The 22,618-nt window shown below is 50.2% G+C and overlaps 1 protein-coding gene across 8 annotated transcripts in view; it reads right to left on the reverse strand.

Moving 5' to 3' along the window:
* EXOC6B (exocyst complex component 6B) overlaps positions 1-14,362 on the reverse strand; it is a 315,683-nt gene extending 301,321 nt beyond the window's left edge. For 2 of the 8 annotated variants that reach the window (XM_065060174.1, XM_065060171.1), the window contains exon 1: positions 14,112-14,323. In XM_065060174.1, coding sequence (XP_064916246.1) covers positions 14,112-14,224 — 113 coding nt within the window. In that variant the 5' untranslated portion in view covers positions 14,225-14,323. Of the gene's footprint in view, positions 1-14,111 lie in introns of all 8 variants that reach the window. The other 6 variants (XR_010472016.1, XM_065060168.1, XM_065060170.1 and 3 more) reach the window with 6 other exon arrangements.
* Positions 14,363-22,618: the final 8,256 nt, after the last annotated feature.

The following is a 22,618-nucleotide window of genomic DNA, read 5'->3' on the forward strand; positions in this document are numbered from 1 at the left end:
GAACTCTTTCGCATAAAAGTGTGATAGCAGCACCGGGATTATTGAGAACGGGAGGGAGAAAACTGGTGAACCATCCACCAAGTATTGTTTTCAGAGGTGAAAGCATGGACAGTTAGTACCCCAAAACGCTGCCAGGTGTGTAGTGTCCATACACCTGGGCCAGCCTTTCTGGAAAGAAACAAGGAAAACGTGTGTTCCACAAAGACATCATCTGATATTCCCAGACTCTCCCTCCGGGAATGATCCTTCAGCTGCAGTTACATGGTCAAACACCAGGACAAGTCTGATCTCGGTTCTTCATGAGAGGACACTGACATTTCATGGACATCACCTATCAATTAAACCTTCTTCCAGTGCTTCAAAAGGGTGTTGTTAAGCTTAAAAATACAGAAAAGTAGGCAGGAAAAATCACAATACACCAAAGAGTAACAGTCAATCAGAACAGAGACCGTCCTTACAACAGCGCACAACACAGCCAGGTTCTCGGTCCCCGGTTGGGGTCTTCGGCTCTGGTGGAACATGTTCTCAGTCCCACATCTTTCCTGCGGCACAGGAAAGCAATTGTAACGTTTAAAGAGCCCCACACATATATTTTACTTCACCCTAAAGCCACAGAGAAAGTGTCTGCAGGTGTTTTTTTGAACAAAGGAAAACTCTCTGATTTGAGAGAAGATTCACAAAGAATTCATGGTGAGCAGATCTCCAGGCTCCTTTTGAGGAGTGATTAACAATGAAGTCTGTGAGCTTAAGGGGTTAATCTAGGATCATACATTCTCACCGAAGACACTGAGCATGGAGTTTCTATTCATACCAAAAGCAACATCTCACAAGGTTGGTTTCTAAGCCGAGACCACAGGTAAACACACTCTAACTTCAAAATCTTTCTCCATTCCCATCCCAAGACCAGCCCCTGTTCACCTCACATCCCACGACCCGCACCAGCTCTGCCCACCAAACACATCAGTCTGACACGCAGTGATCACCACATCATGGGCCCCGTGTCCTCCAAGGGTTCCCACCGCAGGGCACCAGCTCTGGTTGTCTTCTCCACACCCAGACATGTCACCCAGCTCGTAAAGGAAGCGTCGATTAATGCCATGAAAAGGCAAGCTGAGAACGATACCAGTATATTTAACAGCCTTTCAAAAGGGGTATAGTTTCTCTAACAAAATCCGATTACAATCTTCTGGTGTCCAGATCTCTCTGGACAGAAAAAGAAAGAAATGGATTCATGAGATGGTTCAACCATCTTCTCTCTCTAGCTCCCAATAACCATCCATGTGGAAGGAAAGCAAAGGCTGCCTTCAGAAGGGTGATACTCAGAAACCATTCTGTTAACAAGTACCATCTTCCAGGAGATTATATCTACTAGACAGGAAATTCACAGCCATGTCCATGACCCAAAACACTGCCAAGAGCTGCCCCAACATTTCCAGCCTCTTATCTTACTTTGGAGCTCTTCATTACTCAGCAGAGAGGGGGGAAAAAGATGTCCTTACACTCATCCTTTCCCTTTGTGTTCCTTTCGGATGGCTATAGGACAAAAAAGAGACACAAAAGAGACACAAAAACACATGAACTTCTCATCAAACCTTTTCTGGAAGACCTGGCGAATGTCTTCACATCACTGACAGATTGTAAGGAGGAGAATTTGTTTGCTCACAACTCGGAAAGCAACCACAGAGCCAAGCGTTGCTCGCAGCCGCACACCCTGATCCGCCGCGTCCACGTCCTCGGCCCCAACGTCCGCAGGGGTGGGGAGAGACATCTGGAGCTTTATGTGTCACAGAAAAGGAGAAAAGGAATTATTTCAGTGCCAAGATGGAAAAAACCCCAAGCTCTCCGGGATGTGTATGAATCAGGCTGGGCCAGGCAGAGGGTGCAGTGGAGGGACGAGGTTGTTGCAGCTCTACCAGCATCTTTGTACTCTCGGCATGAAGAGTGAACTACAGCATCCCCAAATTGAGCAGCAACAACCACAGGGACACCTGAACTCGAGGAGGTTTCAGTCCCTTGTATGTCAGTTCTGGATTTCCAAGAGGATAAGAAATACTTCGTTTTACTAGGACAGCGGCTAAGGATGAGTCAAGGACAGCCAAGGCACAGCTCATTACACAAGAGTTGAGCTAAATCCTCATCTATTAATACACCCAAGGGCAGATCCCCAGGGCTCCTCCTCGCCCAGCTGGGGCACGCAAGGACACGCTGGCAGCTCTGTTATCGACATGTCACCACAGCCAGGGTGCCATCAGCTCTGTGACAGCCCTGCTCCGACACCAGGACATCGGGCAGGTCACATCACCCTCCAGGGCACCTCGAAAAGCTTCTGCCCAAGCACAGGGTGCTGTTCATCTCACACGCTCCACTCACAATCCACTGGATGTTCATGCTAGAAAGAAATTATTAAAGAAACAGGTCAAAATACAGCTTGGTAAACAAGAGCCTGATGTGTCACAGGGATTTGGGGAAGAAAAGCCATCTTTGCAGATTTGAACCATCCCATCGCTGCCATTTGTAGTTTTAAAGCCCGAAGGCACCAGTACACCCAAAAAGCAGGGTTATAACTAACCTCATCCTCAGCTTTCTTAACATTTACAGTAGACAAGCAGCAGAAATAGAGGATTTGCTCACCTGCTGTTCTGCCCCAGCTAAAGCCGCTCAGCTCCTTTGTGTCCAAGTGATGGAAAGAGCAGGAACCAATGTGTGTGTCTTGCCTGAGCAAACTGCCAGCCCTAAGGCCAACCCAGCAGAACAGCTAATTATCTGTACACTGATATTTCCAAACCAAAACTGATTTGGAAGCAGAGAGAGGAAATTCCAGCAGACAGGAGCACCGCGCATCCTCACTTCTGCAAGACAGGTGGCACCTGGGAAACAGGCTGGGTGTTGCAAAGACACCATTCTTTACTATAATTTAAAACCGTGTCTACAAGTTCTATCAAAGGATGTTACTTCCTAAGGCACAGCCATGGGAAATCAAGAAGCCTGGACCCTCCAGATTTTTCTAGAAGCTGTGGTTGGTCCTCTACGGGTCATTGGAGGTGGGACCACTTTGAGAAGATGGCAGCCAGCAGAACAATTGCTTGCTGGACAAAGGGCGGCAGCCACATCCAGGCTGAAGGAACCGCTCCGGTGGCAGCGCTCTCCTGAGACCAGTTCTGGTGACTCCTCAAATCCAGCAAAAGCAGGACAAACTCTCCCCAGAAGCTTGGACACCATGACCAGACAGATCAAGGGAGGCCAAGCCAAGCTCCCCATTGACTCCCAGGGAAGGGACTTCCAGAAGCCACCTCCTCCACTCCAGTCCCCACCACAAGGTCAACCTTCCCCAACTCTCTACCAACTCTGCTTTTCAAACCCTTCAGACAAGATGCTCTGTAGGTCAATAAAGGAGCCATGCCAAGATTAAAGGTTTAGGTTTGCCAAAGGGTTTTGTGAGCAAAGAGTCAGGTCAACCTCCAGAAGCAAGTACTTCAAAGGGCTGGAGAATTAATCAGACAATCATTCTGGTTGGAAAAGACTCTCAAGATCATTGAGTCCAACCACAACCTAACTCTAGCACTAAACCACGTCCCTAATGACGGGCTCTCCGCAACATTTGGGGTAAAAACACCCAATCCAAGCACCTTTGTGGGAACAAGAAGAAAACGGTCACTGTCGCATGTGACTACAAAGAAGAAAACCAGCGTGCTGCTTCATTTCTTCCCTACCCAAAAAGGACACTCAAAAGGAAAAGCTTGAAGTATTAAATGCTTGTGGGTGGCAATGAAACTGCTTAAAAGACGTATTTATGTGCTAAGGCAGCAGCATATTCACTATAAAAAAGGCTTTAAACACACACCGCAGTACAAGAGACTTTCACAGAACAACAGTAAAATTTCCCAACTCTGGAAATTAAAAGAGCGCAAATCCCAATAAGCTAAGTGTGCATGCAAAATAATCTATGCAAATAAAGACATGTGACATCTTAATATATTAAAAACCAGTCATTTCTTCAAACCTCGGCAGCAGGAAACCTGCCAGAGTGAGGAGGTTCATAGAGTTTAGACCACCTCAGTAAAACAAAGTTGGTTTTGCACAACGACACTGAGGTGCGTTCAACACAACTGCCAAGCTGCGACCATCCTGTCGGCAATATCCTAATATTGTAGTTAATGCAAGAGAAGTGGAGGATGGAAAACACGATACCAATTTCATTAGTGGCTTCTGCAGCGCAGAATCCTGCAAGATTCAGAGCACCGAACACGCCTGGGCAATGCACAAGTCTTTTATTAAATAGCCAGCAAACATGTAACGGGCAATACAGCAAAGGAGACAACGGCTTCTTTGGGTGGGATTCGCACACCTTGGTCACTGGTGTTCTTTGAAGGAGCCAGACTTGTTAACAAGGGGAATCTGGTCAACTGAATGCACTGGAGCGTTAAAAACATTGTGAAAATTCAAAGGGAGAAAAATAAAGGGTTGATATCCCTCTGGTTTAGTGGGTTTTACAGCCGAACGAGAAGGGGCGAACGTCAAGATGACACTTTGCAGAGGACACGGAACTATTTGGCTGGATTAACTCCAAAGCAAAAAGCTGCAAAGGATCTTGCAACGCCGAGGATCAGGTGACAAAACGACAGCGACAGCTCGGTGCCGGCAGCGAACAGCAGGACACTCGCAGCGGAGGAACGGGGAAAACTCCTTATAATACACCGACAGGCTCCAAATTGACTCCTGCCACAGGAGACACCAGCACACGGTGGCTGAAGTGTCAGAAGTGTCGGCTCAGAGCACAGCGACAGCAAGAAAACGGAGGAAGAGCAAAGCAGAAAACATCCCTGTGCCACTTGACACATCAAGCCGTGAATCCGCATCTCGATCACAACGCGCAGCTCTGATCCCTCCAGCATCACCACAGAAAGGGGATACTGTGAGAAAAGATACTGTGAGAAAAGATACCAAGGAAAGCAACAGGGATCATGAGCAACTTAAAAGGGCTTTACCAGGAGAAGAGAATGAATTAAGCACCTTCATCTTGGAAGGCAGAAACCCCCATGACTCTATTTCTCATAGTCCGTTGTGACAGCCTAGCCCTTGTCCTAGTAAAAAAAACACAATTGTAAACCCTAAAGGAACACACAACGCACCATTAAACCGCGGAACTCCTCACTGTACAACATTTTGATGCGGGAGCACTAGCAGATTAAAACAACGACGAGACCGATGTGGAGAAAAGATCCCCAGGAAGCTCCTGAACAGAGAAACGCTGGTACAAACTGTGCCGAAAAGTCTCCAATGTGCAGACTGCGAGACCCCCAAAGCGCGTGTCTGGATTTGCTCCCACCCCTCGCCACCCCCAGGGACACGACCGTGAAGAACAAAAGCTTCATTTCTTCATCATTTCATTATTTTCTCTCCAGTATTAGTTCGAAAGCGCTTCCATCCATCCCAAATCCCCACTGCTGCAACCGCGGTTCAGGTCCCAGCCTGTGCACAGTGGTGACACAAGAGCTTTTCCTCATCTTAACAGCCTGTTCTGTATCAAAAAGAATTGCAAGCCCAGCTTGGCTTCTCTAGATTAAGCAATCCCGGTCGTTTCAGTTTTTTCTCAAAGGTTGTGCTTCCCTTCGGGAAAAAAAGGATGTGGAAAGTCAGTATTATTGGGCTTGCGCAGGCACGGAATAAGTGTCCTTTTTATTTAAAAACAGATGGAAATCCTTCAAACCACTAAAAGCACTATCAGAAAAGACGGCTGGGTTGCAGTTCAATCCCACAGGACTCTGCCTACAGATGGTCAATGGACTGAGTTCCCAAGCTGTGACACCGCTTCTCTGTGGTTCTCCATGGGCAGGACACGGGGGATTGGACTGGATGATCTTCTGAGGTCCCTTCCAACCCCAAACATACTGCGATACCGTGACAGCACAGAGCTCCAAAACGAGCTGGGCTGCCAGCTCCAGATAAAATACTGCAAAGTCACACACAGCAATAGTGCCAGAAGACATGGAGACAGACGAGTAGAGCAGCTTTCCCCAAAGACTCGAGAGAAATATCCCGTTAGCTTTACCGCCATCGCACACCGCTATTGCGGACGAGACGCTCGGAGGGGAAGCAGGAAAATAAACGCTGGGAGGTTCTGTGAGCCAAACGCACGACCACATCCCTCGATAATCTGTCCTTTGGCAGCGATTCATTAAATCGCAGAAAGAGATGTACTTCTGTGAGAAAACCCAAGAAAACACAAGCTATAAATAATCGAGCGGTACGTTCTCGCAAGCTGTTCCACTCAGAGCACATCAGGGCGCAGACTGAAATAAAAAGAGTTGTATGAATTAGAAGGATTCACCGTCTCAAAGGCGTCTGCGGAACCTTAGGGCTGCAAATGAGAAGGCAGCCATAAAACCTGAGACAATTAAACCAAGCCTACCTGCAGGCAGAGACTGCCAATGCTCCGCTCATTAAGCCAGGCCAGTGCGACTCCTGACAGACCATTAATGCTGATACCAGATTATTTCACAGAAGTTGCTGCTCTTTTTTTGCTTTGCAACAGAAAACTTGGAGCTGGGCAGCATGAGCCTGACCAGAAGGAAATGCTAATATAATTCAAGCAGTATTGCAATGAACTGTCTTTTTTAAAAGGTGCTTAATTACATACATATGAGCAGAGGCCCGGCTCGCTTTCAGGATGCTGCAGTTTCCCTGTCTGGGTGGCAGGAGATGGGCTGAAAGATGCTTTAAAAGATCCTGCGAGGTTTTCATTAACAGACAATTTACAGTTGTTACAAGCGGCTTCCTGAGCAACTCTGTGGGCAACACTTGGTGTCCAGACGGTCTGCGCTATTTCTGCACGACGTCGCTTTGCTGGCAGTTGGCATTTCAGGAATTACTGTATGTAAAGCCAGGGATGGGACTTGTAGAGACGGGACTGGTAGAGATAAAGGGTGCAAAGTCACGAAAATTCAGTATAGTTATAGCTCTATTATATGTAAATTCTCACAGTATTCAGCCTGGGAAGATGACATCTGTCATCACCCTTCACATCTGTAACGCAGATCGTTATCCTCATCTCACCCACCGAGGCACAGACCAGGACCAGCCTGGGCAGCCCTCGTTCTTAGCACCCAATCCAGAAGACTCCAACTGCTGCTCCTTCCATGTCATGGTTTCCATGCTCATCCCACCCACTGTAAACCAGTTACACTGCCCAGCCAAGTAGAAGAGTCTCCTACCAGCTGAGGGAACTGCAAGGAGCTCATGGAAGGAGGACACGTCCAAATTCATAGATGTTAAACGCATACCTTGTGCCAGTCCAGACGCTGGGAAGCCACAAAAATCAATCACAGAATAATTTTGGTTGGAAGAGAACCTCAAGATCATAGAGTTCAACTATAACACACCCCTGGCACTGCCCCATGTCCCTGAGAACCTCATGTCCGTCTGTCCAACCCTCCAGGGCTGGTGACTCCAGCACTGCCCTGGGCAGCCTGTTCCAATGCCCCACAGCCCTTTGGGGAAGAAATTGTTCCCACATCCAACCTCAACCTCCCCTGGCGCAACTTGAGGCCGTTTCCTCTGCTCCTGGCGCTTGTTCCTGGGGAGCAGAGCCCGACCCCCCTGGCTCCAAGCTCCTTTCAGGCAGTTCAGAGATCAGAAGGTCTCCCCTCAGCTCCTGTTCTCCAGCTGAACCCCCCAGGTCCCTCAGCCGCTCCATCACACTTGTGCTCCAGACCCCCCACCACTGGGGCAAACTGCAGGCAGCTTCACCAAGTTAAGTCCCAAAATGATGGGCTAGGAGTGACAAGCACATTAGTATCTGGTTGCACCAACTCACTGAGCTTTTATAAATCCAGCAAGACTCAATCTCGACTTTCACCATCACCAAGTCCCTCATTCCCATCCACACACAATCTCCTGCCTGGGCTGGAAACAGCTACCAAACAGCAAAATACATTGAAGTAGAGCTGTATTAAAGCAAAACACTTTCGAGCTGGGTTCTTTTTCATTCAGATCCATTTTCCAACCAAGTTTACCACAGGGCTTGTACTAACGCCACAACTCTCAGCTAAGGGGACCCTGGGGAGCTCAGAGGGGTAAGCAGGAGCTGGAACCCTAAGAGCAAATCCCCAGTTTGGCAGCAGAACACCGAATAACACGTGGAACATGGCTGTAACAGTGCCAGCTCAGCTCAATTTGAAGCTATAGAAGAAAATAAACCAAAGAACATCCCCCTTCCAGGCCATCAGTGCCAGCCCAGGAGGCAGGATCTCCAGGGAGACCTTATTGCAGCACTCAGTACTTAAAAGGGGCTGATAAGAAAGATGGGGACAGACTTTATATCAGGGCCTGTTGCAACAGCACAAAGGGTGATGGTTTTAAACTAAAGGAGGGAGATTCAGGCTGGACATGAGGAAGAAATTGTTGTCCCTGAGGGTGGTGAGAGCCTGGCCCAGGTTGGGCAGAGAGGTGGTGGATGAACCATCCCTGGAGACATCCCAGGCCAGGCTGGACGGGGCTCTGAGCAACCTGAGCTGCTGAAGATGTCCCTGCTCATGGCAGGGGGGGCACTGGGGGAGCTTTTAAGGTCCCTTCAACACATACTGTTCTGTGATTCTGTGATCTCAGACAAGCTGCTGCTCTTCACACTGTCCCATCACTCCAGCCTGGACCCAAGGTAGCAACAAACTGTGTCCACAAGACAGGCTGCAGCAACCACAGCCCTTCTGGCTCACGCACATCCAGCTCAGGTGTCTCAAAACCTTCTCCATCCAGCCAGAGCCTGGGGGTACCAAGAACCACAGAATCTCAGAGTGTCAGGGGTTGAAGGGCCCTGGAAAGCTCATCCAGTGCAATCCCCCCATGGAGCAGGAACACCCAGATGAGGTTACACAGGAAGGTGTCCAGGCGGGTTGGAATGTCTGCACAGAAGGAGACTCCACAACCTCCCTGGGCAGCCTGGGCCAGGCTCTGCCACCCTCACCCCCAACAAGTTGCTTCTCAAATTTAAGTGGAACCTCCTGTGTTCGAGTTTGAACCCATTGCCCCTTGTCCTACCATTGGTTGTCACCCAGAAGAGCCTGGCTCCATCCTCCTGACACTCCCTCTTTCCATATGGATCCCCATGAATGAGTCACCCCTCAGTGTCCTCTTGTCCAGCTCCAGAGCCCCAGCTCCCTCAGCCTTTCCTCACACGGGAGATGCTCCACTCCCTTCAGCATCTTGGTGGCTGCGCTGGACTCTCTCCAGCAGTTCCCTGTCCTGCTGGAACTGAGGGGCCACAACTGGACACAATATTCCAGGTGTGGTCTCCCCAGGGCAGAGCAGAGGGGCAGGAGAACCTCTCTGACCTACTGACCACCCCCTTCTAACCCACCCCAGGTACCATTGGCTTCCTGGCCACAAGGGCCCAGTGCTGGCTCATGGTCACCCTGCTGTCCCCAGGACCCCCAGGTCCCTTTCCCCTACACTGCTCTCTAATAGGTCATTCCCCAGGTTATACTGGAAGGACTTAAGGTGATGTTCCTATGGGAGATAAGATTGGCTATATCCATCAGCCCCAAATGAGAATATCATTTGTCCAGCATTCAAGACAGGAGACCCAGAATATTGAAGATACGGTAACTGAAAACCTCTGGCTCCTCTTTTTGAGATGGATCTGGGCAGGTTTCACACAGGGGATGAACACAACATGCTGACAACACCATGAACGGGTTGACCAGGTAGTTCCAGGTCAGTCAGAACAACACTAATCCCAGACACAGTCATGGAAGAGTTGGTAAAGGATTTAGGGAATTGAGCTTAATTACAGGTCTGCCTTAATCTCAGCCAAGAGCTGCTTAGCAGAAATGCCACCCTATCAATTGTGCTCAATTTCATTCTCAGATAATCACTGTAATCTCTCTGAACACACATAATTAGCAGACAGATAGGAAACTCCTGTCAGGAATATAGTTTGATATAAAAGCACAGACTGGATGATTCGTTGCTGTCTGAGATCCAACACTTCCACAGGCGCACGGGTAAGTACCAGCCCCAACAGAACAGAGGCAATCTTGGCCACTAAGGAACACTCTAGAAAGCAAATATATCCCTAAAAAGAGGAGAAAAAAAAAATGAGACCGCCTATATAACTTGCAGATGACACAAAAGCTGGCAGAACAACAAGCGATGAAATCAGGCAGCACAGAGAACAATCACTCGGAAATCTTGATCCTTCCCAGCGACTCGCGCTGCAGAACCAAGTGCAAAGGTACAGACGCAGCAAAGAGAAGCACAATCCACAGCTACCAACAACCCAAGAAACTAACCCGTTAACTAACAATTCCTGCTGTAACGCCGGCAAAAAAAGAGCTTCAGCAACCAGGGTGCAAGCAGGAGACTGCCATGGCATCGATGTCATTTTATCCGCATCTAAAGCGGCGAGGAGACAGCAGGATTACTGTCACTCCAGCTATGCGGCCAGACGGGGCTTTCTTAATTACCGAATGCTGTTTAAAAATCCTTTCACCAGTTTTGGCAATTTGCAAAGGCGGTTTGAGAGCGGGGAGAGGGTTTTTCAAGAGGACAGACCTGCAGAGCTCGAGCCGTAAAACCGAAAAGTGACTTGAAAACACCAGTCTGTATTTTAACCGTGAGAAGACATCAGGTGACAAAGGACACACAAAGAAAGGCAGCAGAACATCCACGGGCTGCAACCAAGAGCTCCTTTTAAGTGATTAGCAATTCAGATCATCACATGGAGCCATCCTTTGATGAGCACAGGGAAATGAGGTGAAACTGCACAGCCCGCATTTCTGGGGTGTCATACGAGATAATCTCACCATTTCTCCTGCTTTTATTCTGTACCCGCTTGAGTCAATCATTTATAATCCAGGAATACGCAGGACAGTTTATACAAAGAGCTGGGGAGAAAATAATCACAGACAACAGACCGCATCAGCCACGCAATAAAGTAATCTCCGCATATCAAAAGTGAGCTATTTCAGGACAAATGCTCAACAAATGATGTATGAGATAACAGAAGGAGGGACGACCCATTTCTCAGAGTAGCTTTGATCAGAATCCAGCCCAAGTCCACCACCAGCTTCCCATCACTTAAAGAAGAAAAAGCTGAAGAGGACAGAAAGCTCATTGCAAAGCTACAGACTTCATTGAGGGAATTAAAAGTTACAGCACTCGGGTGTCACGGCTCAGTTGAGATGCGGCTTTCAGCAAGAAAGAGTTTCTTTTCCTCTACGTTGTCTGATCCTGCAGAATTAAGTGGTTCTTAGAAGCCCAGATACAGAGAGGGGATCCAAAAATACCCTGCAAAAAATCAAGAAACGTAACACGGGAGGGAAAAAAAAAAAAGAGGAATTAGAACAGCAGAAGGAAGTGGAATTCGGAGCAATGGATATAATTAGTAGAGAATGAATAGCAGGAAAGGCATCCTGAAGAGGATTCTTTTGATTCCAGGAGCATCGCAGACTCAAGGGGATCCCCACAAAGAGTCGCTAACTCGGTGTTCTCCTTCAAATAAAATAATGCTCACTGCCAGGTATAATAAAAATAAGCTAAATTTAATAAAAAAGAGAAGAGACCTTGACAGCATCGGAGTCACCGGCATAGCAAGACACGAGACTGAAGACATGAGACTGGCACAGCTCATCGCACGGACCAAGGACGTTGCAATGCCTTCCCGCGTTCCCTCATCTCCCGTTTCACACTTAGAATAAAATCCTTCTCCTGGAGGAGGGCCAGGCTCGGTCCCACATCTGCACAGCGCCCAGCACAATGGAGCTGACACCCAGAATCACAGCGAGAAGGGAGCAGAGAAATAGGGCTGGAAGGGACTTCAAGACCTCTCATCCTTCCCCTGCCCCAGGGCAGGAATTACTACACTTGCTATTTTTCTAACGGAAAACTCTCTCCCTGCTGGGTGGGACACAAACCCACCCAGACAGATTAATTAGTTGGACCTTAAATTTAACATCTTAACCCTTCCGTCACCCTTTGAGGGCAACTCAGCCTTGAGCTCCAGAGCGGGACAACAAGCGAGCAGCTGCAGTTGGAACATCTCGCTGTGCCAAGCCAGGCGCTGATAAAAGCGCAATTCTGCAAACAGGAGCCGGGCAGCCCAGCCTCCTCCCGCACCGCGCTTAGTGCTTCTCTTCCTGGCTGCTGAGGACATATTTCTTCCATGATGCCTACAAGAAGTGAGTCACCTTTTCTTTAAAAGTTTCCATCATCTTCTTTTCCGGACTCTGCAGCACATCATGTTTACCCCGAGCTGGTCTGCTTTCAACTCGAAAAATCCTCGGAGCGGGTATTGCTTACACGTACATCATTAATAACACTCCTGATCAAGCAGCAGTTAATTCTAGCCAAGCACAAACCTTCCTCTGCCCCAGACACTCATTAGCGTTTCTCTTGTGGATATGCAAAGACAGACATTAAGCCCAACTCCTCGTCTAACCTTAATACCAAGAAACAAGACCAACTGCATTTAGTTCTACAAAACTGAAAGAAAAAACACACCCACACTCTTCATTGCGGCAGCTCCCAGACATTCAAACCAGTTTTTTCAGTTTTGTTAATATATCTAATTCTCAGCATCTCCTACCATCCACTTTACCTTTAGAGCTTTCATGGGAGAACTACGGAAAGAAAATTCCATAAAGTCAAAACAGCTAAACAAACGGACAACCCTACAGCAAGAAAAACCCACAGCCCTATTGCTCTACAAATGAAGAGTTTTCCCAGTTTAATTTTGTTCCCCCACAAGTCAAACAGCTGAAACCAATTTATTTTTAAAGACAGCCACCTGAGTCACTTATAACCACGACTTCGTAAAACTTATTGAAATGAAGAGGGGGTGGGATGGGATGTTCCAGGTGTGTTTATACCCAAATACTCCCACCTGGCAGCGTGATTTCCAGCTCAGCAGCTGATGTGGAGCAGCTGGTCCCGATGGTGCTGCCCTGTAAAAGGAACCGCGCTCCTACCACCGCAAAAAGCAACAAATCTCAGCGCCAAATTGAAGTTTGCGATAACGCAACCATTTAGATCCTGGAGCCAAGTATTTCTGGTAACACACCTCTGTCTTTCCCCACCTCTCGGCCTGATCAATGTGGTTACAATGGGCTATAAATATCATCTATGCATCTGTACCATCAGCCTTGCCACGGATAACGAGCACACCTGTGCTCAGCACTGCAAGTAATTAATTTTTTACTTTAAAGAGGGGGAAGAAAAGATGAAACATCTTATTTTGCCAAATCCATTATATGGCTTAACCAGGACAGAGATGCTGACGGTACAGCCTGCTTACCAAGAACAAGACTTAGATGTGCATAATAATATGGTATTTTTTACCAAAATCAGGTGATTTCTTTGGAGACACAGCCTTCAGTTAACCAGCCATCTCTCAGATCAACAACACAGCAGAACCCACCACTGCAAAGCCCTAATGGCACCACAAAGAAACACCAAAAAGGCTGAAACTGCAGAGCCAGACTCGCAGACGGGAGCGGAAAGAAAAGGCAAAGCCAAGGGGCAGCGCTGCAGGGAACGGGGCTCCGTCCAAAGGGCTCTCCCGGCTGAAGGACATTGCAAGAACCACTGGGAAAAGATGCTCAACAGAAGAACAAAAGATCCATTAAGCAAACAGAAGCATTAACTCATATCATCGTCAGGATGGTCACTGCACCCATTCACAACCAGCCGTGGCGTTTGTGAAATGGGCAGGAATTAAGGAATATAACAAGGATAAGTTTGATGGATTCCGAGCTATGGTGCGGGAAAATCCCCTCCTTTCCCATTTAGGAGGCGGCAACGGGCACCCTCGGGGCTGTGGGGATGCGGGGCCTGGGCAGCAGCTCAGGCCGGAGGTGCCGCCAGGCGCTGCCGCCGGGCGGGCAGGAGGGGCCGCCCCGGGACCCCCCGGACCCGGCGCAGCCCGCGGGTTCGTCCCGCCCGGGCAGCCCGGCCCGGAGCCAGGGAGGAGCGAGGCGGGTGCGGGCACCTCTCGAAGATGACTATGAAGCGATAATAATAAATAAAACGTCCTCATTTTTCGCTAAGTTTCTGGGAAGGCGGGTGGAAAGGCGATGCCCGCCCGAGCCCCCCAGCCCCGCGTCCCGCCCCGGCCGCACCTGAGCGTGGGGCCGATACAGGCCGTGTCGGTGCTCTCGATCTCCCGCAGGATCCGCTCATGCTCCGCCGCCGTCTCCAGGCTCTCCAGCTCCGCCATCTTCCCCCGCTCCATGGGGCTGCGCCAGACCCACCTGCCCTGCCCGGCTCCGCTCTCCCCGCCCCGGGCAGCACCAGCGCCCGGGCTCGCCCGCTCCGCGCGGCCCGGCCCTGCCCGGCACGCCGGGAAATGTAGTGCGGGGGGAGCGGGAGCGGCCGCGGCTGCGCCGGCGCTGCCCCGGGCGCGGCCAACGAGGGGCGGGGAGCGGCCCCGGGGGCGGCCCCTGGAGCGGCCCGGGCTGCGGGAAGGGGGGCGGCTTGTTGTTCCTCCTGCCCCGAGGAGGGGTGTCCGCCAGGGCAGCGGCTGCCGAGCCCCCGAGGGGACGCAGCCCCATGGCCATGACACCCACCGTGAGGGGACACAGCCCCATGGCCATGACACCCACCGTGAGAGGACACAGCCCCATGGCCATGACACCCACCGTGAGGGGTCGCAGCCCCATGGCCATGACACCCACCGTGAGGGGACACAGCCCCATGGCCATGACACCCACCGTGAGGGGTCGCAGCCCCATGGCCATGACACCCACCGTGAGGGGACGCAGCCCCGTGGCCATGACACCCACCGTGAGGGGACACAATCCCATGGCAGGGACCTTGTGTCTTCCCCACTGAGGGGACAAAGCCCCATTGCCAGGACACCCACCATGAGGGGACACAATTCCATGGCAGTGACCTTGTGTCCTCCCCACTGAAGGGTCACAGCCCCACGGCCATGACACCCACCGTGAGGGGACACAATTCCATGGCAGTGACCTTGTGTCTTCCCCTCTGAGGGGACAAAGCCCCATGGCCAGGACACCCACCGTGAGGGGACACAATCCCATGGCAGGGACCCTATGTCCTCCTCCACGGGGTGACATAGCCCCATGGCTTCAACACCTCCCTGAGGGACACAGCCCCATGGCAGGATCCTCGTGTCCTCCCCCCTAAGGGGACACAGCCCCATGGCTGTGACACCCACCATAAGGGGACACAAACGCATGGCAGTGACTCTGTGTCTTCCCTGCTGAGGGGACACAGCCCTATTGGCCATGACACCCACCATGAAGGGACACAGCCCCATGTCCATGACACCTCCCTGACAGACACAGCCCCATGGCAGGATCCCTGTGTCCTTCTCCATGAGGGGACATGGCCCCATGGTTTCAACACCTCCCTGGGGGACACAGCCTCATGACTTTGACACCTTCCTCATGGGCACAGCCCCATGGCAGGATCACTGTGTTCTCCTCCATAAGGGAACACAGCCACCATGGCATGACACCCACAACGAGGGGACACAGCCCCATGGCAGGATCCCCCTGAGGGAACACAGCCCCATGACCATGACACCTCCCTGATGGACATAGCCCTATGGCAGGATCCTCGTGTCCTCTCCCCTAGGAGGACACAGTCCCATGGCCGTAACATCCACCATGAGGGGACACAGCCACACGGCAGGGAGCCTGTATCCTCAACCTGAGGGGACACAGCCCCGTGGCAGTGACACTGTTGTCACCCACCATGAGGGGAGGTCCCAGTGGGAATCAACCCGTGTCTCTGCCCCGAGTGGAGCCACTTTCCTGCCCACGAGGGATGAACCTCCTGTCCATCTGCTCCATCCTGTCCCTCAGCCCCACAAATAATGTCACCCCCACCCTGAAAAGGTGCCATTGACTGTGATCCCAAAGAAATCTCCCCGCTTTTCTGCTTGATCCTAAAATGTCCCACCAAATGCTGAACTGCCACATAACCCAAGAGGTGTCTTTGTCCAAGGACACGGCAAAGCTTCCTCCAATAAACACCGCCGGTCTCCAGAAACGTCCTCAGATGTCAAGGTCTCCTTGATGCTGCAGCTCTCGGTGCTGCTCCCTCCTTACAAGCAGCTGGTTATCAGTATTATTATTTTGTGTTGTGAAAACGATGCTGGAAAGGTCCTGTTCCCAGGCACACGTTATCACAGATCCCACGCTCCAGAGGTATGGGAGGGATGAAGAGCCAGACCCAGACCAAGAGCAAACCTCTGGTTTCCCTCGCTGCTCCTCGCTAAGAGGTTGAACTCTCCTGGTCTGTATATCCCTGTATCATCACTTAATTAAATGAGAACTTCCCAAAACACGATGTGCCGTCACTGGAACGACACGAGAGGGGCAAGGAGAGCCTGGCAAAAACTTTGTTCAGGTGAAGTTCACCAGCTCTAGCACATCGTCCCTCTGGTTGCCAAACGTGTGAGACCAGATGGATGTCGCTTTGGATGTGTCAACACCAGCGGGGAAATCTGTCCCCTGATGGCAGTCACCATGGAGATCGGGTAGAAGCTTTCCGAGGACCCAAGAAACAAAAAGACGCATTGACGGTGGAAGAAAAGCAGGTGAAATTAGCAGGGTGATTTCCGAGCCCAGCAGCCTGGTGCTGCCTTTCCCCGGAGCTGCTTTGGAGGAAGAACAGTGAATTTTGGGTCTGCATCAGATGCTCTGCAGAGGCCGGTGCTGCGGGAGAGCGGGGTTTCCATGGCAGAAATCCGGTGTTTCCAGCACCACGGTTCACAGGCGCGATCCCCCGCGGCAAAACACCAGCAAGGAGCAGATCATTTGTGATTTAAACCGTTGAGATGAACAACCTGTGGCTAGGAAAAATACATAATGTGCTGCTCGGTGTGCGATACGCACCCAGCTCCATCATAAAATCCATTGATACCACCATCTACCGCTGCTAGCAGCTATGAAAATGACTGGTTTTGTTGAAATTAGTAGGGGCTTGTGCTGTTTGGGGACTCAGCCAATATTCCTGAAGACAGCGGTAACTATTGCGTTGTCTCCGCTGAGCTTTAGAAACAGGATTAAACACCAGCAGGCAAACAGCAAAAATCCGTAATGATTTAATTACAGGATGAGAACTGCTACAAATTACAGCAATGCCAAGTTCAGTGCTGAGGGCTCGGTACGGCAACGGTGTTATCACAAATAGTGCTCTCGGAAACAGGGTCTGGCTTTGTCTGGTAGGAACACACTGCTTGGTCTACTCAATTACAGCACAAGGGGACTGAGATGGGAACTTAGAAATCAATTAGTGACCGAATTCTGATGTTGACTTTAGTCTTGACTTTAGTCTCCCTCTCCTGCACCGGTAAGAAGAATGAGAACTGCTGTTTCCACCAATGCAACACTTCAGCAAGAAGAGGAAACCAGTGCATGACCACAGAGCTTCAACCTCCACAGAGCCAGGTGGGAAGATGCTCTGAGGCATCTGTACAACAGTGTGTCAAAAAAGAAATGTTTGGTTTTGAATGGAATAAAAATAAATACTTTTTTTAAAGTGTCCACCAAAACATTGTGGTTTTCTCTTGGGGAGAAAAGCACCAAAAACGTTTCCATAGGTTCGTAAATGTTCACATCAAATAGGGAGGGAGAGTGATGTTGTTATCCCATAGGAGGACCTTCTAAGGAGCACCAACTGCATTTTCCATGTGTCAACCAACGCTGTGCTGAAATCTGAGCATATTTTTAAGAGGAAAACTTAGTGCTGGTTTTGAGGCCATAAAAAACCCCACCTGGCCTCCATCTTCAAGTTTCAACCACGGATCACTTGGTACCCTTGCCTGGTAGAGCCAGAAGTCTGCTGTGACTGAGGTCTTGGTGTCCACGTATGGTCCTGAGGTCTGGGATCAACCAACCTCTTGTTTGAGCAGCTGAACAGACTGAATTCTTGGAGTCCTTCACTCTCTTTTGGTTTGGGGTTTTTTTTTGTGAAAATCCCAATATTTCAAGATTTCCCTCAGTGTGTGGGTGTGAGAAGTGGACGGAACAGTGGCTTTAGTACCGAGCACAAATAAGATGTCATATAATCCACCTGCTCCTCCTCAACGCTGTGTTGGTACCACCGCAGGTACCATCGGCCAGTCCCGTTGGCCAGAGGGTGACACTGAAGCTGACGTCTCACTGATTACCCACCATCACCTTCAATTCTTTTCAGGTCACCGCTGTCTGGGATAAAATTTTCCATTCTGTAAGAAAATCTCCATCCTTTGTCCCTGGACACATGGCATTTGGGCACCTTCACATGAATATTCATTGCTTGTGTCTGGCTGACCGAGCAGTCTGGGACTTGCCCTTATTATTTGCTGCCACACAAACTTTGTACCAGTTGAAAGCTCGTCCACAAGAAGTTTATTTATTCTCGCCCGTCACTGACACAAGCACGCTCGATTTCTATTGTTCCCATTTATTAATCAAATCATCACACTGTGCCAAAACAAATGCGTCAAAAACGTCTGTGACCAACTCATAATCTCATTGAAAAATGCTATCAAGTTTGCCTGACAGATTCTATTTCCCTTAAAACAGTGATGTCTGACATTAACTCTTTTATGTTCCCTTAATTTCCTACTAATAAAACTCCATATAATTATTTTTATGGGACTCACAACAGCCTGATGGAGCTTTAAAAACTCTCCCTTTTAATTACTGACCTCTCACTAGTGTTTTCCAGCCCTCTAGCACTTTGCTACTGTTCCAAAACTTCCTAAAAAGTCAATGTAACTGGTGAGAAACCTTGATCAGCCTTTACACAGCTTGTGTGCGGGTTACCCGGCGCTGCCGGTTCAACACCCTGTCTCCCTCTGCAACTGCTCACTCGCTCCATGTCTGCTGAAATGAAAAGTCATCACCACTGTCTCCAAATTACTGCGGCACCTGAGGTCTTCCCAAGTTCAGGACTCATCCTGCCATTTCACTAGAGTGATGCCACCGTCAGAATTTCTTTCCTTCTTATTGTGGTTTATTTGGGGTTTTCCATTTTGTGATGTTACATCTCCTGGCGTCGCTGCTTCCTCATCTGCTCCCCGCTCTTACTCTTGGCTCACAGAGTCACAGAATCCCAGAGTGTCAGGGGCTGAAGGGACCTGGAAAGTTCATCCAGTGCAATCCCCCCATGGAGCAGGAACACCCAGATGAGGTTACACAGGAAGGTGTCCAGGCGGGTTGGAATGTCTGCACAGAAGGAGACTCCACAACCTCCCTGGGCAGCCTGGGCCAGGCTCTGCCACCCTCATCCCCAACAAGTTTCTTCTCATATTTGAGTGGAACCTCCCGTGTTCCAGTTTGAACCCATTACCCCTTGTCCTGTCATTGGTTGTCACCAGAAGAGCCTGGCTCCATCCTCCTGACACTCCCCCTTTCCATAGTGATAACTATTAATAAGGTCACCCCTCAGTCTCCTCTTGTCCAGCTCCAGAGCCCCAGCTCCCTCAGCCTTTCCTCACACGGGAGATGCTCCACTCCCTTCAGCATCTTGGTGGCTGCGCTGGACTCTCTCCAGCAGTTCCCTGTCCTGCTGGAACTGAGGGGCCACAGCTGGACACAAGATTCCAGGTGTGGTCTCCCCAGGGCAGAGCAGAGGGGCAGGAGAACCTCTCTGACCTACTGACCACCCCCTTCTAACCCACCCCAGGTACCATTGGCTTCCTGGCCACAAGGGCCCAGTGCTGGCTCATGGTCACCCTGCTGTCCCCAGGACCCCCAGGTCCCTTTCCCCTACGCTGCTCTCTAATAGGTCATTCCCCAACTTATGCTTCTCCTTCTCTTCCAGTTGCCTCCACCCTCTTCTCACAGCATGTACATTCAAACGACGGCAGGTGGGCACCGTGCCGAGCTGCTTTTCTATTTGGTGTCATTTGGAAAAAAATGTTTCACAGTGGAAAGAGTGGGTTAGAAAAGAAATCCAGGAATTAAAAGCAGAAAGAAACGAACAAGCGAGGTCTGATGCTGTTAAGCTGCAAGACCAGCTTCCTCCAGCGACCTGAGAATTCATCTGCCACATTGTTGGACACTCCAATGATCTCAATCATAGAATCACAGAACAGTTTGGGTTGGAGGGACCTTCCCAGCTCCCCAGTGCCCCCCCTGCCATGAGCAGGGACATCTTCACCAGCTCAGGTTGCTCAGAGCCCCGTCCAGCCTGGCCTGGGATGTCTCCAGGGATGGTTCATCCACCACCTCTCTGCCCAACCTGGGCCAGGCTCTCACCACCCTCAGGGCTAACAGTTCCCTCCTCATGTTTCTCCTGAAGAAGAAGGAACCTCTGCGGGCAGGTCCCTTTCTCTGGGTCCCGGAACCCCCATAGTTGCCCCCACACTCTCCTCCTGCACCCCCAACCTCTGTCTGCTCTCACCTCTCCCTTCTGCTGTCCTCAAACCCCTTTGGCCATAACCCCGCTCTCAGCCAGGCTGGGTGTCCTTATCATTCAGTTTCTTCTACTGAATCACTCAAAGCAGGACAAGGAAAGAGACACGATATTGCTAAAGCAGCAGGAGCACCGCGGGTGCTGACTCAGCACACACGCCTGCCAGCCCTGTTTGCTCTGGGTGTGCAGCAGCCCGGTTTCCTTCTCCAAAGCCGACCTTTAGCACCCTCCGCTTCAACCCCAGGGGAATCAATACATAAATCTCTGCAGCCTGGAGAGGTGCCTGCATTTCGTTCATCCCCCTTCCCTCAGTCGCCTTCTGTGTTTTGGCCACGTGGTGCCAACTGAAAGTGCCTGTAAATGCAATTTTGCCCTTCCCATGGGGGAGAGCTCAGCCCATAAATGGAATTTTGCCCTTTCCAGGGGGAGAGCTCAGCCCATAAATGCAGTTTTGCCATTTCAGGGATGAAAGCTGAGGGCTTGGCTGCCCTTTCACAAGGCGAAGGGGAAAGAGCTGCAGCCAGGATGGAGAGACGAGGAGCCGCGGGGAGCTGGGGTGGCTGCTCCTGGTTGTAGGGAGGGTGGGAGAAGCCCTGTGAGCAGCTGGTACGTTTGAGAAGGGCCACAGCTCCCTCTGCACTCATTGCCACCATCCCACACGTTTGGATGCCACCCACAGCAGCTCACCGGATGCTTGGGACCATAATTACACCCTGGTTGTGCTGGTCTTGAGGAGGTGCCCTCACCTAGACCCAGCTCTGCGGGGTTTATTGCCCCTGGGTACATTCATCTGCACATCTCAGAAAACACAACATAATCTATTCTTCCACAACAGAGGATAAATCCCTGTTTTCCAGGAGCTGGGCTCTGTGCTTTGAATCCTGTTCTGCTTCACATTTCAAGACTCTCATATTTTCACACTGTCCCCCAAATTCCTGCTTACGTTGTATCTTGATGTTTCTAATAATTAATTTTGTCCTGTCATGCATTTCATGATACTTTTTTTTTCTGGATACAGGAAAATCACAGCTCACAGACTGAAACAGTGGCGAGATGGACTTCAGCCCCAGAATTCCGGCTTCCAACCTTTGTGGAGGATTTTTCAAATCTGAGTTTCTGGTTTAATTCAATACAGGGATGGGGATTTCTGGTGGCAATCCTGGGGTGAAGATCTTTCGGCAAGTCGAAATATGTCCATGGGATATCTTCAACAAGAGAGGATCTCAAGGCCAAAGAGGTCGATCCCCACCAGATGTTCAGAGCTTCTCCTTGGAGCAAGACATCTGCCGGCATCCGAGGCGTCTTGTCCTTAGGAGGTGCCACAAAGAGCTGCAGAACGTGCTGAGATCCACAGCTGGGGTGGCCTTTGGGCTCCTAAAAGCAACAAGCAGAGCTCAGGAGCAAAACCACAGTCGCCCCTTCCAGCAGCCCCTGGGCGCTCAGGACAATGGTGACTCCAGCCAGGGCCACCTTGTGTGACTTCCAGCCCTGCCCTTCTTGGGTGGTAATGCCGGGCAGAATTAGGGCTTTTCCTGAAACCCATTGTTAACTGTCCTTGGCAGAGGGAATTGAGCGTTTCCTCGCCAACACCCGTGAGCCCTGGCAGGGTGACAGCAGTGGGAATACAGCCCAAAAATAACCCCTCCCTTGGGTACTCTGGATTTAGAATCATTTTGGTTGGGAAAGACCCTCAAGATCATGGAGTCCAACCATTCCCCCACCCCTGGCACTGCCTGTGTCCCTGAGAACCTCATCTCCATCTGTTCAATGCTCCAGGGATGGCGACTCCACCACTGCCCTGGGCAGCCTGTTCCAGTGCCCCACAGCCCTTTGGGGAAGAAATTGTTCCTAGTATTATTGGTAGCTTCCTTGAGCACATAAAACATGAGACTTCAGCAGACTCTGAAATCAGTGAGCGATGCTTAGGATTTCATATTCTCCAATAAAAGCGAAATGGTCGGTATCGGCACAATTGTATCAAGTTAAAATCCAGTGGGAGACGCAAACTGCTGTCACAGGAACCAGAGAGCATCTGCTGTAAGAACACAGAAACACCAGGGAATTAAATTTAACCTCTTTGACTACACAAGCAGAACCTTAATATCATGCTGACCGTCACCCAGCTGTTTACAAAGGGTCTCCACCATGCACTGTGTCCATCAAGCAAACACGTCTTGGGTGCAACCTTAGCAAAATTGGGTCATAAATCAGATTTTGCCGATAGGCCACAATCTTCTTGTTTCCTTCT

The sequence above is a fragment of the Columba livia genome, chromosome 4 (genome assembly GCF_036013475.1).
Source record: "Columba livia isolate bColLiv1 breed racing homer chromosome 4, bColLiv1.pat.W.v2, whole genome shotgun sequence".
NCBI classification, from domain to species: Eukaryota; Metazoa; Chordata; class Aves; order Columbiformes; family Columbidae; genus Columba; species Columba livia.